We start from the raw sequence: 18,046 nt of genomic DNA on the forward strand, positions 1-18,046 counted from the left end.
GAATGCATTATATTTATATTTTTAAAATTTGTTGTACTTTTTTATTTTATTTTAGATGATACTGTAGATTTGCTATTTGCTTATAACTTGTGCTTCAGAGCCTCCTAGAAGTAGAAAATGCCATTGAATTGAAGAGACAGATGGACAAGGAAATTATTTTTCTGGAAGTATCAAAATATTCCGTGGAATCTGAAAATAAATTTCCTAACTCACATTTAATTCTAGGGACTTTCAAATGTGTAAATATCAGAGCAAAGAGGATAACATCAGCAATATGAAACAGCAACCTTAGAAAACCTCCCTTTGAGCTGCCAATCATTAAGCTAAAAGACATGAACTCAACAAGATAGTTAACACAAAAAGAGTTGAAAAGATGTCATGTGCTTCCATTAGGTAGATATTCAAAACTGGTGGCAACGTATGTATACATTGCAATAAACAACTGATTGAGAACCTAACCTTCGTCTTTCTTCATTCCCCGGAACAAGAAGGCGACTCGGACAATACGCATCCAATTAGCGACTGCCTCACTCATTTGTGTTTTCTTTTTTTCATTAAAAAATGATACATTTAAGCGATTAAAAAGCTATGCACATGGGAACTTGTCTTCTTCGTTTCTTTGACAAATGTCAAAGGAGTAAAATACACCTCTGATTGAGTCCGCTATGATGGTTTTTGTACACCATTAACTCATCAGTTTTCTTAGTCTTTTCTCAGCAAGATTAGCTACTTTATTCTGTGGTTCAAGAACAAGAGCATGCTTGAAATCTGTCAATTACAAAAACAAAAATTCCATGTAAGGCAAGGCTAGAACAATATTATAAAATCAATTTTTATGTATATTCCACCATTACTTTGCGATAATTGCTTAGGTTTTAAAGACATTCATTATACTCACGCCGTCCTGAGAGTGAAGAAATGTCAAATGTACAACCCTTTGCCTTGCAACCAAAAAGATCATTAGAATTGTCAACCAGTTGATTTTTCAGCAGGCAACCATTTTATCTCCGAGGTAAATGATAAGTTTTCAGCAAACTTAATACTAGGAAAACATTTATTTTCCAAATTAAAAACTATGCGCCTATCAGTACTCTGTGATTCATAGAACTTAGACTACCACCTTCTTTGCTTAAATATAGTTATTGAGATTAACGAAAATATATATTGCAGAGTACACGCCACACCCCATCAAAAGACTTCCAAATTTTCCTAAGCTGAGAGGGAATATATAGCTGCTGCCTAGCTGGCCAGTTAAATAGCACGAAATGAAGAGTTACCTTGAACAGCCTCTTTATTGCGAAGCAGCGATTCTCTAGCTGTTCCACGCCTCAAATATGCTTTTACATTCTGCCCAAAAATATATATATCTCAAGATTTCAGAATATATTTGAGCTCTCATTTTTACACAAATACTGACAAAATTAGGGTTTTTCTTCTTAACACTTATCCATTGAACTGAAGAATTAAATTCTTCATGCCTTCCAGGCGTTTCACAGAATGATACAACTAAATCTATTTGAATGCAAAAGCAGATCATCAGTCAGGAAGTCAGCATCAAAATTTGCAAGATGTATTAGAACTACAATATCCATCCATATCTTCCAAAAGCCAAAATGTTCAAGAATCTCACAAGAAAAGTACATTATTACCATGAATCTCAACATGCAAGTAATGACTGAAGAAATGCAGAAGATATTCACCATTTTCTTTTTTCTTTTTGTATTCACCAGTTCATAAGGACAGCAGATGTGCAATCACATAGTCTACAGACAATCAAGCAATACAGATAATACAGACAAACAAACAATTTCATCCTGGTCTTTTTAGTCTTTTCCAAAAGGGTCTTGTCAAACTATAGGCTAATGCAAGATACAACAACAACAACAACAACAAAGCCTTAGTCCCGAAATGATTCGGGGTCGGCTAACATGAACCATCATATAAAACCGTGAAATCAAGTCGTGTCAGCGACACAAATTCTCTCCCTCCACTCTATCCTATCCACTACCATATTTTCCTCAATCCTGGCTAATGCAAGATAGAATGTAGAAAATCATGTTATGGACTATGGAGTATTGGAATTGGCAACTAATGGTGTGCAACTAATGGCAAGTGCATATTGTAGAATGCATGATCCTCATCCCCTCATTTAAGGTGATATTATGAACCACATAAGATAATTAATAATTAATAATTAGACAGTTTCAGGGCTCATTTAGGTCCATCCATAGTACTTTCTGAACCAAAAAGATCGGACAAAATGTTTATAATCTATCTTATCACTAGAAGTTGAGCAACATAACATATTAATCAACTATGAGCTTAAAAAGAAAAGAATAACAAAAAAAGGACTGTATTTTCATTCAAATTCTATCCTTCCTATACTCAAGCAAATTTAAAGTACAAGAAAACTGATATAATGAAAGAATGCTGGAACCAAACAATCCCATACGATAATTCCATTACCTTTTTATCAAGTGATATGGCCATAGTGCAGTCTTCTTCTGCTTGCTGAAAGCTGCATAAATTGAAATGAATAGGTAATGAAACCAATACACAAAACAGAATTTGGTGGAATATACAATTTGAGAACCAGATAAAAGATCAAACCATCCTAATTCCAAATAAGCTGCTGCCCTGTTGCAATAGTAAGTTGGATTCGTCTCAGTCAATTTAATGGCTTCAGTATAGTAAATAGCAGCCTTATTCCACTGCTTCCCCTTAAATGCAGCATTCCCCTGAAACAAATATTTCAGTCATCAGTAAAATAGGAGGGTAAAGAAACAATAATTTTGCGTTCATTCTATTATTCCGATGGGTCATTACAAGCCCTTGTACTAGTTGGTCAAAATGCAATTTCTGTTGCACCTTGTAAAGGAAAATGAAACAGTATCATGCAATTGGAGGAAATGAGTATTAGTGAGGAATGAGGATCGCCATCAGATGTGTACTTGCACACCTTCGACTCTAAATTGAACACTTCAACAATTAAACAGACTATCGCTGCAAAACATTCAGATTCAGCATACCAACCACACAATTAATAAATGCCAAAACAAAGATATTCTCCTCTCCAATTCACACCAATGTCACGCACAACCATGTCAAAACGAACTTTTCATAAGAAAAAGCATTTGAAGAATTCTGGGAGTGGGAAACACACACGAAGTCAAGCTTTAAATAAGAACTACTGAGAACTAAGTATGACAATTATGCAGACTCAATTCTGGCCATATGCCTTGAGAGCATCCAAAGCCAAAATGATAGATGGAAACCTAATAAAAGATCCAGTGAAATATGCAGTCCAATAATTATATAATTTAATGGAAAAACTTACTTTAAATTCACAAAATAATTTTAAAATAAAAAGGGAAAGCAGAAGTATGACATGTCATGCCATTCCTTGTAGTTGTGGCAGGTTCCACGCATGCATCTCAAATGTGGATCACATTTCTAGCTGACATGATACAGCACTAATTTCAAGCAATTGTATCATTGAACTTCCAAATCTGTGTGCTGGAGCAGAATGCACAGGCTCAATACACCATGATTTGACAAATTCGGACAACAAAATCACAGATAAACATTTGTTGAATTTATCAGTAGAATTTATAAAGCATAATAATTCAGTCAAAATATACATCAATAGAACTTTGTTAGGAGACCTACTTCAGAAGTTTCATTTGCAACTAATTAATGTCTTAATTCACAATTTCATGCATAAACAACAGTAACAACTAAATAGGCAACATAAGTTATTTAACTCACTAAGAGAGAATATAAGGAAGACAAAAGACAAATTAACTTAATATAAGCACAAATCTTCAATATCAAAAACATTCCTGTTGAACCAACCTTTTCTTTCAATAGTTCAGAGGCATCCATATTTCCGTTGGTATCTGGCAATGGTGCAGAATTAGAAACAATGTGAACTTGTTCTTGAAGAGATGAGTAAATGTCCAGAACCGTATCAAGGAGAAATTTATCAGCTCCATGGAATGATAAAAATGAGACAGAGACAGGACAGTCATCATGCTTTCCCAAGGGAATGGCAACCTGACCGCAGAATGCAAGCATTAAACAAAAAAGAACAAAAACATAGAACAGTACACATAATAAAGCCTTTGATGAAAGTTGAAAGTTCACAATGCTATGTTACCTGACAACATCCTGACAAGCTTGCAATGCTTGATAGTATCAATGCTCTATCTTGAGACTCTGCAGAATACCCTTTCTTTGTATTAAGCTTCAAGGGAGGATCTGCAACTGTGGGAATAACTAATATCCCATCATCCTGACAGAAAAAAAGGAATGATAAGAGACTGAAGCATAAGACAGACAAACATGCTAAGCACACAGAAAGAGATAATCAACCCACACCAACCTAACTAAGAAGGTTCGAACCACTGACAGCAAAACCCATTTGCAAATGATTTCTAGTACTCCCTCCATTCCAAATTATAAGTCATTCTACGTTGTTTCACACAGATTAAGAAATGTAATTAATGTGGAGTGAAATTAATGAATTTACATTGATTAACTAAAAAAAATTCTCTCTCATGTAATGGTTGGTAAATAAGTCTTGTAATTTTGAAAAAGACATGGATCAAGATAAAATATTTAATGCTTGGACCGTAAAACTATACTAAAAGTTCTTGGAAAACTAGAAAGACTTATATTTTGGAAAAAAATTCAATTGCTAGAATGACTTATAAAAAGGAATGGAGGGAGTAATATCTATGAGAGGGGGAGAGAGAGAAATAGATTATGGCATATTGTAACATGATAGAGAAAACAAAGGTTCTGGTAATTATATCTCAATATTAATTCTGTCATCATACTATATCCATTCTACATCTATAATGCTTGTTTGAGGATGAGACGTGGTGCACGAAACAAACATCCTACCTCTTCCTTGCAATGTGTGTTGGATGTGCATTGCTATTGTCATGTATTAAGCTTTGCAGCAATATATATGTAAAAAACAGTACACTTATCACTTTGAGAAAGAAAGGTGCACGGTGCACCATAAGGTGTCCATAAATATTTAAAATGCAGATGACAATAACAAAAACACTAAAGTACTGCTGACTAAAGAACAGCGAGGAGGAAAATCACATGATTGACAGTGCAGCTAATTCTTCCAGAAAAGTTAATATACAAGAAAGCAAAAAGAATAATTCAATCAAGAGAATTCAATGCAATCACACCAAATACTAAGATAAATCTACTTATTATCAGAAAATCAGGATACCTTTAAGAGACTTTGTATAGCAGCTCGCATCTCAGACCTGACCTTGTATAAAGATTTTACGTTCTCATATCTAGTATTAACAGCTGCAAGAACATTATTAGAGACATCAGGCGCTAACTTGGGTTTCACTGATTTAACCCATTCTTCATGATTTGTTTTGAATTCATATCTGAAAAGCAGTGTATGTATTGCAGATGTTAGTCCCAAATGAAACAAAGGCCAGAACTGAAGTCAAATGCCAGAAGGACTATGTCAATCTTCAAGTCCAGTAATCAGAGAGAGAAAGAAGAATTTCAAAAGCCCAAGAGACAGTACAAGCTTCTATGTTTCAGACTCAAAAAGAGATATTTACTGAAGCTGAATAACTCTCATGTAATTTTATCTGTATGAAGACGTGCCAGAGCAACAAGCATAAACAAGAAATGAGGCTCACAGCCAACCAGGTAAGACAATACTTAAATGTCATATTAAGTATAGTTTGACAAGCAACTTTCTTTGCATGACTAAGAGAAATTTTGTGCAACTGGAGTCCATCATGTTTTGTTGTTGGTATCCTATATTTCATATGACACCAGACCAAATCCAGCAACCATGTGATTTAGAAGTCCAGAAGGCAAACTTGAAATGAAGATTAAAAAATTCAATAGGTCCTTATAATTTATGGAACCATAACAAAAAGAACCACTGCACACAAACTGACACGACATCCTATAGGTCATACTTCCACAGGCATGAAACGTGAATAATCAATTTGGATTGCATCTTTCACACTGGACTTTTGAGGATACAAGCTTTTCCTAAACTATCTCAAAATCTTCTGATACTTTAATAAGGTTACTTTTTTTAGGCGGAGGAACTACCTAGGCCTGTCTGTATTCTTCAATTCGGCAGGAACCATAGTACTTTGTTGACATTTAAGCTTCTTATTTTCTAATCACATATGTGTAATTTGGTCACTTGTTTATTCTCCTATAAAATTATAATCCCTAATTTATTGCATGTCTTTTTCAGGCAACCATATCTGAATGTAATTTATTCAAGGGATTATATGACCCTGGCATCATTGGGGAGAAATACAATACCAGAATGTGAGCAAGCTTTAAGGCAACTCAATTTTTGAGGGAGCCATTAGACAATCACGGATGTTTTCTAAATTTACCCAAAAGAAAGAAAAAAAATCTTAAATGGAGGTGTCTGTGTGCATAACAATATGACACCATATGAATTAATCAATTCATGCATCCACATAGGAAAAAGAAGATATAAGAGAAAAAAGATAATAAATATTCTGGAGCACCTTTGTAATGAGACCATAACAGAAGAGAGAGCTTTCAAAGCGGATGTCCCATTTGACAGGTTTGTAGATTGTTCACGAAACTCTTTTAGACTTGAAACATTTGAAGCAATATACTGACCAAAGTTCATATGCTTTGGAGGCTGGTCTGTGCAATCAACAAAACAGTATAGCAACTTCAACAATAATTGTAACTATGATATCCTCTTTACCCCCTTGTCCCTATGAATTCTGGGAGAGGAGATTATCAACACATTGTATCTTTTATAGTTATCAATAATAAACAATAACATGGTAACAACAAAGGTCAAAGAAGAAGATCTACACTCGGAAATTGATAATTTCTTTGTTACTTTTTTTTCTTATCATACTCTTTCATGTTGCGAGCCTTGGCGCAACGGTAAAACGTTGTTGCCGTGTGACCAGAGGTCACGGGTTCGAGTCTTAGGAGCGGCCTCTTGCCAATTAAATTGGCAAGGGAAGGCTTGCCCCCAATACACCCTTGTGGTGGGACCCCTCCCCGGACCCTCGCTCAGCGGGGACGCGTAATGCGACCGGGCCGCCCTTTTTTTACTCTTTCATGTTGTAGCCACATAGTTATTAAAGGCACACGGCACACTTAGGCGCAAGGGGGTCCTACAGCCTTGGCGCGCACCTAAGCCACACAAGGCGCACTAACAGAACTAAAATTTATAAAACTATAAATGATAATACTTAAATTATAAGAAATGATAAATTCTAAAATAAAAATACTAAACCATGACAATATTCTTAATCATAGTAAATCCCATATTCTAAATCTAAAGTTCAATTGTTCAAATAAATAGTAAATCCTAAGTTGACTAATAGCTACTACTCGTCAAAACTCCCCAAATTCATCACTCATCACTATCACACTCATCTAAAACATCGACAAACTCTAGTTCAAGAAACCGATCCTCCTCATCCTCATCGACCAAATCAGTTTCTTCTTCCTCCTCATCTCGAAGAACTGAAAAGCTTTTCCTCGAACACTTGAAGATGATACTTTAGCCCTTTTTCCTACTCCTCTAGTGTTATAAGCACTTTTTTCAACTCCAGCAGCCCTACTAACTGAACCCCATGTTAGATTATCATCTTCAAACACAACTTCATCATCATTCCACAATTCTCCCCTTTGGTTGCTTATGTTTCATGTGTCTTGTTTCTTTCTCTTCCAATTTCTCTGCTTCTCTCTCTTTCAGTAACTTTTCGACTTTGTCTCTTCCTCTTCTAATTCAAATGTAAATCTTCCTTTTTAATATTTTTTTTTCTTATTTTGGACCCTAAGATGTGTCTAATCCAAGGGTGAATATTAAACCTACATTAAATACTTTTAAAAACCCTAAAACTGCAGATATGAAACAGAGGCGGGCGTCTTTGAACACTTTGTCTTGGCACAAATGGTGTGCCTGGCCAGTGCCAGAGTGACTGCCATAGTTATTAAAGGCATAAGGCGCACTACGGCGCAAAGGGGTCCTGGAGCTTTGGCGCACGGCACAAGGCGCCAACGCGTGCCTGAGCAACACAAGGCGCATTAAAATAGTAAAATTATATAGAACCGCCATAAATGATGATATTTTAAATATAAGAAATCATGTCAATGTTCTTAATAATAAATTCTAACATGCAATAAATCCTATATTCTAAAGTTAAAGTATTCAATTAAATAGTAAATACTACTAATAGATACTTAATTATCAAAAGTCTCCAACTTCAAGTTATGCCTTTGTTTGCTTCTTTTTTCTGGTATCTTACTTTGTTGTGTGCTTCTTCTTTCCCTTTGTTTCGCATTAGGCATCTTTCTCCCTCTATTTTTTTTCTATGATTATTCAGTATGAAAGTTTGTCTCCTTTGCTTTTGTTTTTGTTTATTTTTGGACACTAGATGTGTCTAATCCAACGGTAGAGATTGAACATGTGGGTCCATAATATAGAACCCTAAAAAGAATAACCTGTGACACAAAAGGTGTGCCATGGCGCCTCTGATAACAATGTCTAGGCGCACAAAGGCGCGCCTTGGCGTCGCTAGAGCAATAGTGTCCACCTTAGAGGGTGCTAAGGTGCACAGCCTTGTGCCATGGTGTCGCCATTAATAACTATGGTGACTGTGCCTGCAATTGAGGGTGTTAAGGCGCTAACCATGAAGCCTTGTGCCCATGCGCCTTTGGCGCGCCCATAGTTATTAAAGGCGCGCACCAGGCGCACGCCTTAGCGCCATGACACCCCCATGGCGTGGCGCAACCGCCATGGCGCGCGCCTGGTGCGCCAAGGGGCAGTTGCCAAAGGCGCACTAAGGCACCTTGGTGAGTTAGGGACAGTTTTATGGGTTTTTTGACGGTTACATATATGGAACAAGTGTTCTGAAAGGTCCAAAATGAGAAAAAAAAAACAAATATTAAAAAGGAAGAGAGAGATTATACATTTGAATTAATTAGAAGAGGCAACGACAAAATCTTATTATAAGAGGAAGAAGTTTAGTAGAACAAAACACAGAAAACGAATTCAAACAGAAACAAAGCAGCCAATGGAATTCAAATTCAACATGAGTGATTAATCTGGATAGTTTTGATGAGGAGTAGAACTTAGGATTTAGTATTCAACTTTAGCTTTCTAAAGTGGGGTTTATTTTGCATTTTAAAACTTATTTATGCTTAATATTGTCATGATTTAGTATTCATTGCAATTTTATGTTAGTTTTATAGTGTTATGATTTTGTTTTTGTAAGTGCGCCTTGTCTCGCTATGGCGTGCGCCATTGCCGTGCGCCAAGGCTCCAGGACCCCTAGCGCCTTAGTGCGCCATGAGCCTTTAATAACTATGGGCGCGCCATTAACAACATGTGTAGCTATCATAGTTGTCAATGATAAGCAATAATATATACAACATAAATAATCAGATCGACATTGGAGCCTTGCAACTTACAGCCAGAGAGATTTTCGATGGCTTTGCTAATAATATAATCTGTTTTCTGCTTGGGAACCTTAGAAAGCTGAAAAAGATCATCAGCAAAAACAAGGCGCCTCACCCTTCTAGATTCCATAGTGTTCAGCTGCAGTAAAGAATGTCCAACACAATGCAATATAGAAGGATCGCGTGCAAACCACCCTAAAAAATTGCATATAAAAATTGGATTAGCAAACCATCAGAAACCAAAATAGCAAAAGTACAAGTAAAGATCTGAAATGACTTCTAAATAAACAAATTGCACCATGAACACGCGATAGTTATTACAAATGACTGTGATAATAGCCAAATCATTCAAATTGTTAAATATACTTCAAATGACGCCAAAGGATTAGTATAGAAGTGTTGTGGTTCAGGACACCATGAAAGCTGGTTTACGAATCCAAATAGCAAATCCTCAGGGTAGATAACTAAAAGATCAGAGCATAAAACAATGCGTTTCCTTGAAACTCATATCATAATTTCATTATCCAAAACTCAAACAACATCGTGTTCAGTTTAGGACAGAAAACTCAGCAGCATAACATAAAAAAGGACATAATCCTCCTAATTTCTCTTAAATTTGAAGTGGAGCTGTCTTAATGTCAATGGCATTTATGAGCAGTTAAAAGAATCCCAAATCTCTACTCCCAATGCAGTGAGCAACCAGAAGGAAATCTGTTTCTATTATTGGCATATCAAACCCACTCACTCATCCCTCATGTAACGCTATTCAAATAAACTATTGGTACAGCCTTCAGCATTTGTTATTTCCAACTGGTCAGTAGACCCAACAGCACTTTAACTTTTGGAGACAAAACTCCATTAAGTCCTTTCTTTAGCTCTGGCATGACTGGACAGAATACTTAACTGACTCATATTCAAGTCAATCACCATTAACTCAAGCATACTTCTATACTATTATTAAATTATTGCTTTTATAAATTATAATAAACTCAAATCTGAGATCAAACTTAGACCTTTCTTATAAAGGGGAAACCAGTAAATATAATGAAATCTTGTCCGAGCACCATAATATACAAAATGATAAGGAACGGAAATACAAGGCTCATCAACTGCTTGAATTGAGTAAAGAATGATGAAAATTAATTCCACTAATTACTGAAGCTACTCAAATTGGAAGCCAAGGTGATCAAAATTGCATCCCAATGAAATATCTACTGAGCTCCACGCAGTACTCTTGCTACTTGGACTAAAGCAGCAGTTTAAGATCAATTCACTTAGAAGTTAAGTCCAGTAGCTAACGAGTCCCTGACCATTCAAATCTCCAACATTACGCCTATTTTAGAATCAACTAACAGCAAAGTACAGAGTCCCAACTAGTTGGAGTAGACTATATGAATTCTTCTTTTTCAATTCATTTTTGTTTCTTTCTAAGATCCTCTACAAGTTTTATATTTAGAATCATGATAAAATAATTGCCAAAATCAAACACGTCATCAGTTTGTGAGGATTTTTTTGCTTTAAACTATTAAGCAACCAACCAAGATCGAGTAGCCATATATTAGGCTGGGGCAGGCCGGGCCCAGTTTCACCCTTTATTCTGCAATATTTATTTAGCATAATGTAAACATATTCTTACCAACAGTGTCCAGACTTTGTGAATTTGGAATAGCTCCAATCATAGATATAGTCCCATGGGATGGTCGATAGCCAAAAAGGCCACAAAATGCTGCTGGAATTCTAATACAACCAATTGTATCTGTACCTGTAAGAGTTGTGAGAACATTAAGCAATCAGATAACACCATGAGAATGTGATCATGTGTTTTTAGTAATTCTAGGGAAGGTACTACAATTAGCAATTATTAAACTTGCAGTGCAATTCTTTGGATTCGGGTTCCTATTGAACATATGAAGTTACAAGAAAAATAACTTACCCACAGCAAAATCAACAATCTCAGCTGCAACAGAGACGGCTGAACCACTAGAAGACCCACCAGGGACAAATGATAGCATTTGAGGATTGACAGGAGTGCCATAATGCATATTCTCACCAGTTATTCTGGTGCCACAACCAAACAAGAAAACTAAACATAAACTTGCCCGGCGTTGCAGACAAAGATAGATATAGCAAAAGCGGAAAATCTTTACCCCGTTGCTAATTCATCCATAACAGTCTTGCCAACACAAGTAGCCCCATTCTTCAATAGAGTAGTCACTACCACTGCCATTTTATCAGCAACTTCATGTGTTCTCCTCCAATCTGGATTCCCGAATCCAGTTATATAATCCTTCACATCAAAACTGCCATATCCACAAAAATAAAGCAATTAATGACTCGCTCTCAAATCAATTTTGTACAATCAAAAAAACATAATTAGCCATGTAAATATATAAAAGTAACAATGAGAGTGAGAGCAGAGCAGACAGACATGTCCTTGATGGCGAAGGTTAGGCCAGAAAGAGGCTGCCTGGGTGCGGGAGGAGGAGGCTGCGGAAAAGGAAGTATCTCGAATCTTTCTACGAAAGCTCCAAAATCCTCACGCCGGAGCATCATCGACTTCAACCTCCGCCTCCGCGTCTCCGCCAACACCATGATCCCCGCTACAGTGACGCCGATCACCACCCATATCTTGGGGTTCGAGGCATGTGCTTTGATCAGATTCAGCGGCTTGGACATGTCAGCAGTACTTAGGAAGAAAACGAACAAAGACGAAGGAAATGAAGAGGTGGGGTTTTAGGAGGGCTTTTGAGGCGGAGAGAGGGATTTTTCATTTTCTCATTCAGGGGTTTGATTTTCCTTTTCTTTAATTATTTTTCCTGGTCTATGCTACTGCTATGCTATCCTGCGCCGGTCACGCTGCACGCAAGAATCTTCTTCCATCCGGACAATTTGTTTTGGGAAATTTACCAAATCATATTATAAATTCGGGTTAATACACGTGTTACTATTTACCCATGTGTCTTACCATTGGAACAAATTTATCCTGTATCAAATAAATATGTGGGCTGCTATTTACTGCAATATGAATTTCCACCTACCGCCATATTTTGACAATTATACCATTCTCATAATTTAAACTTAAAAAATCAAAAATCTCAAATCCTCTCAAATCTTCTCTAACTTTTTGGTTTTTCAAAAAACCCGATCTAAAACAACATGCCGCCAAAGCCAGGAGCGGGTAAAGGCTTCATGAAATCTCCGGTAAGTTTTTTTTTTTAAATTATTCAAAAATCACGGGTTTCGCCTCCGAATCGGATGCGAAACCCGGATGAATTTGGTCTAAACGGACCCTATGTGCCGTTTCCGCCAAGGGTGGAACGGACGAACTGTCCATTCCACCTTAGGAGGAAACGGCACCGCCGTTCGTTCCTCCTTTAGGTGGAATGAACGGCGCCGTCGTTCCACAGTACGGTACGGCGCAATCGTTCCACCGTACCGTGGAACGACGGATGTGCTCGTTTCGCCTTACGGCGGAACGATCGGCGCATTCGTTCCGCCTTACGGCGGAACGAAAGGCGCTACCGTTCCGCCGTAAGGCGGAACGAAAGGCGCTTCTGTACCGCCGTAAGGCGGAACGGTACGCGGTGACCGTTCCGCCTTATGGCGAAAAGGAGTGCCGCAACCGTTCAGCCCACTGTCCGGACGGTTGCGGCGCTCCATTTAGGCCAAATTAGGCTCGAATTTTTTTTTTTTTTAAACTTGGTCCGACCCGGTCTATGGCAATGCCTAAGTATTAAAAAAAGCAAAATGCGAGAAATTGAGTATATCCAGTTAAATATGCGTTATTTGCTTATAAATGTAAAATGTTTTTGGTTTTTACAGACTGATAATGTTGATAACCGTTATGGAAAGAGACATACAAGGTCACGTGTTGTGACTGCCTCTGCCCGGAGGGACCGGGAAGAACAGATATTGATGAGGGATGCTCAGAGGGCACAGCCGGATGAGATGGCGGATGCTGTAGAGATGGACGGAGATGACTCTATGCCTCCTCAGAGTTCATCCTCTGTGCGAGTACCTACTAAGACCATACCGAGGGGTCCTGGCGGACGTTTTGCTTCTACAGCAGGGTCGTCTTCGGGTGAGAAATTTAAATTTAATTATTATTATGTTATTTATTCGTGATTATTATAAAATATACGAATATAATAAATGAGTTTACTGTAATTTCAGGTAGTAGCAAGCGCTCGAAGAGTGATGTAGAGGATGACTGGATCGTGAAGAGCCCGGTTTCTGGGGGTCCATGTGATGGTCTTGTGATCCCGAGCTTTCTAGGACATATTGCCACTGCTATCTGGAGCGGACAGGATAGGGGCCTCCTCAGGTGTCAAACACGATCATTATACTGTGGGAAGCTGTGTGTATGGTACGGTGGGGCTTCTCAGCAGATCCAGAAGCGTATAGAGTCAACTGGATTGTCTCATTTACCCAATATCATGTATGGCCACATCGATGCGCCCCTAATTGCGGCTTTTGTAGAGCGATGGCAGCCAGACACGTCATCATTTCACATGCCGTTTGGTGAGATGAGCATTATGTTGCATGATGTGTGACAGATTTTGCGCATCCCCATCGATGGGGCTATGGTGACTGCTGATGCGAGTGTTGAGGAGCTTCAGTCTTGTGTGATGGAGTTGTTTGGTATGACTCAGGAGGAGTTGCAGAAGGGTCACTACTTTAATGGCGGTATACGAGCGGCTTCCGCCCTGGATTATTGTCAAGGAGATCGGATTGCTGATGCACATGCTACTGCTTGGACATTTCTGATGCTCGGTTGCACATTATTCGTGGACAAGAGTGGAGACCGCATTCGACCTTCTTGTCTGTTGGAGGTACAGGACTCTGTATCTGGAGCCATTGGACTCTCATGGGGCTCAGCTGCACTAGCATATCTATACCGTCATCTAGGTATTGCTAGTAGAGGAGACTGCGGGCAGATCACGGGTTGTCTGACACTGCTTCAGGCATGGATTTATGAGTACTTTCCGTGCTTCAGGCCTCAGCGAGAGGGAGTCACATTGGATCCAGCGATGCCGAGGGCTTGCATGTGGCCATCTATACCGTTGGAGAAGAGTGGGGATCGACTGAAATCATATCGTGTCCGGCTTGATAGATTGACTGCTGATGAGGTGCAATTTCAATTTAATTATAAAATCCAAATTCATTTACTTGTATTATTTGCATATTAATGTTGTTGTATACGTCTGTAGGTGATGTGGATGCCGTATGGTCCTGATGTCATTACGCATACCCCTAGGACGATATACGCCGGATGGATACGTTACAGGGATGTGATTGAGCCGTACATGCCGGGGAGATGCCTTCGCTAGCTAGGCTACGTGCAGACCATACCCCGACCGATCTTGAGGCCGTTGAAGGCCGTACGTCCTTGGTCCACCTTGAAGTATCGGGTAGAAGTGCATGGGGATATGGCGGAGGATCTTTAGACATCGTTTCCTGAGGCTTGTATGCTGATATTGTCTCGGTTCACTCTTGCACGGACTCCTTCTGACTGTGAGGAGCTGTACATGCCATGGTACTGCATGCATTCACACCCTCAGCTACTACTGGATATGCCTGCACCCGGACCAGTTATTCATACTCGCTCGAATAGCGAAGTGGTACGTAATTTAATTAATCAATTTATTTACAATTATCAGAATGAAATTAAATGACGTGATATTTATTAATTTTGGGTTATTTCTTTTGCTAGTGGGTTAGCCGTTGGGTTAATTGGGGAGAAGGTGCATTGGACGCGATGAACCTTCTTGATGAGGATGTTGCGGTTGAGTGGAGACATTCGTACGACCAGATTTTGGATGCTTGGAATTTGGCCAAGTGATTTGTGGTTATGTTTTTAGTACTTTTTATTATAAGTATATGGATGTTGGCATTTTAGTACTTTTTATGTACTTGATATATTAGTACTTTAATTTTATAAGTATATGGATGTTGGCATATTAGTACTCCAGACACAATATGTAACTCCAACGAATCAACCTGTAAATCATATAAAGCTATCCAGATCAACACAGGATCATTACAGATACAATACAGACACAATATGTAACTCCAACGAACAAATCTGGATCGAAACAGCAAATGTTTGTTATCCAGAATCTATCAGAATCAACCTGTAAATCATATAAAGCTATCCAGATCAACACATGATCATTACAGATACAATACAGACACAATATGTAACTCCAACGAATAAATCTGGATCGAAACAACAAATGTTTGTTATCCAGAATCTATCAGAATCAACCTGTAAATCATATAAAGCTATCCAGATCAACACAGGATCATTACAGATACAATACATACACAATATGTAACTCCAACGAACAAATCTGGATCGAAACAAAAAATGTTTGTTATCCAGAATCTATCAGAATCAACCTGTAAATCATATAAAGCTATCCAGATCAACACAGGATCATTACAGATACAATACAGACACAATATGTAACTCCAACGAATAAATCTGGATCGAAACAGAAAATGTTTGTTATCCAGAATCTATCAGAATCAACCTGTAAATCATATAAAGCTATCCAGATCATCACAGGATCATCACAGATACAATACAGACACAATATGTAACTCCAACGAACAAATCTGGATCGAAACAGAAAATGTTTGTTATCCAGAATCAACCTGTAAATCATATAAAGCTATCCAGATCTAAGTTGAACCAGTCTTGTCCATTGTTCTGTCCTAGCTGCATAAATGCGATCCCACCCATCAACACTACGTTCATGGTGCCCCTTCCACCACTCTATTACATTAGGGACTGGAAAATTAGGAGATAAATTTAAACGAATATAGTGGCGACAGTGCGGACCCAAATGAGCTATGCAGATCTCTCGTTTTGGTCTTGTATCAGTGGAAGGGGCATACAATGGTAAAATAGTACCACAAAAAGTAGAGTTATTTCCATCCAGGTATCCGAAAAACATTACAGCAGCATTGTATAATGTAGCAATCACAAACATGTCATCATAAGCGAGCATCCAATGCTCCGGCGAACATGCTCCACCGTCCCAAGTGATTCTATTAATTGCTGCATCAACACCATCAATTAACACAGATTCATACCGATAACGGTTAGCAATTACTTCATTCCTCATGTGATGCCTAACTGATTGCCACTTCTCTTCGGTGAAAAAAATGTATGAAGAAACAACACGGAAGCCACAATTTCCATCACCGACTACGTCGCAATATGTTTCAACATACGGCTTAATGATCCCAACTACTTTGTCAGAATGCACGAAATCATTAACTTCATACGTATTTCCATCTGCATTGAATCAAAATAAGATATTGTAAACCGCACATAACTTATGTTAAGTGTAAATGAATTAGATATTTCAAAGTTGTATTACCCGAGGATGCAAAATTATGAACAGATGATGAAGAGCTTTTCCTACCACTTCTACCACAGCTCCTAGACGAACTACTAGAACGAGCACGTCCACGCCGAGGTTCGTTGTACTCCCAGGCACTAGGCATACGTTTTGTAGATTTACCCGACTTCGGTCGTCCTCGAACGTTAATTTTCACATCAGGTTCGGTGTAATGTGCTTGATCAGGGTGTAGTTGATCATGTATAAGTATTGAAATGTTTCGCAGCAAGGCTGGGCCACCTTTAGATACCTGGTCAACTAAGGATTTAAAATATCTCTCATCTTCTGTCTAATCATGACACCCTTCAGTTTCATGAGTCTGGCCATAATTAATCAAAAGTGTTCTCCAGAACACATGAACCCTCTCAACACTTATAATATCGTCGGACTCATAAGCTTTTTTGATCTCGCATGCACATGGTATCTGATGAGAGGTTCTCAATACACATCCGCAACGCGCATTCACTTCATGGCTCAAACTTCTCATGCGAGCTAACTCAACATTGATCAGTTGCATGCAGTAGTGTGAGACTTTGCATACCAGGTGGTTAAAGGGGAATCCAGAGTAAGAGACTCCTTTACGAAGCCTGGACTGCTCAAGCATGTACCTAATAAGAACATAAACATACTATCAGTTGACTGAGATTTACAAATACATGATAAAAATACAAACATCTTCCAATAGAACTTATTGAAAAATACCTGATATGAGATGCCTGGGCTTCTATCTGCTTATGAACCTTTTGCCATACCGTGTCCAGCGATCCTGTGGATGTATTAAGCCATTGCTTTAGACTCGCATGTTCGCTCTCCACACGACAAGTGGTTGTGTTGCCAAAATGTAAGAATTTTTTCGTCCATGCAACAACAAACTTCTCCTTATGCACCAACCACGTCTCCTCAACGTACGAGATAAGAGTTTTGTACCTGCTCATCGAATCTTGCATCTTGCCCAGATTTTCCTCGTACTCCATAATGGATAAAGATTCAATTAATGTTCTCCATTTTCCATTCTTGAATTTACCGGCAATTGATTTGTCTCCCATGATTCTGTACGCCCGATCTTCTACATCCTTGTTTATATGCCAAATGCATAGCAAATATGCTGTATGTGGGAATACATCCAGAATCGGTTTCAACAACCCCAACTTCCTATC

General features: G+C 38.4%; 1 protein-coding gene across 1 annotated transcript; it reads right to left on the reverse strand.

The window, feature by feature from the left end:
* Positions 1-365: 365 nt before the first annotated feature.
* LOC136226023 (outer envelope protein 64, mitochondrial) lies at positions 366-12,335 on the reverse strand. The gene is made up of 13 exons (XM_066014293.1): positions 11,906-12,335; positions 11,625-11,777; positions 11,411-11,535; positions 11,114-11,239; positions 9,490-9,672; positions 6,552-6,696; positions 5,255-5,423; positions 4,160-4,294; positions 3,856-4,056; positions 2,611-2,738; positions 2,467-2,518; positions 1,278-1,347; positions 366-768 (listed from the first exon to the last, which is right to left on the reverse strand). The coding sequence occupies exons 1-13, from the start codon at positions 12,151-12,153 to the stop codon at positions 686-688; spliced, it is 1,818 nt and encodes a 605-aa protein (XP_065870365.1). The 5' UTR covers positions 12,154-12,335; the 3' UTR covers positions 366-685.
* Positions 12,336-18,046: the final 5,711 nt, after the last annotated feature.

The sequence above is a fragment of the Euphorbia lathyris genome, chromosome 4, assembly GCF_963576675.1.
Source record: "Euphorbia lathyris chromosome 4, ddEupLath1.1, whole genome shotgun sequence".
Taxonomy (NCBI): domain Eukaryota; kingdom Viridiplantae; phylum Streptophyta; class Magnoliopsida; order Malpighiales; family Euphorbiaceae; genus Euphorbia; species Euphorbia lathyris.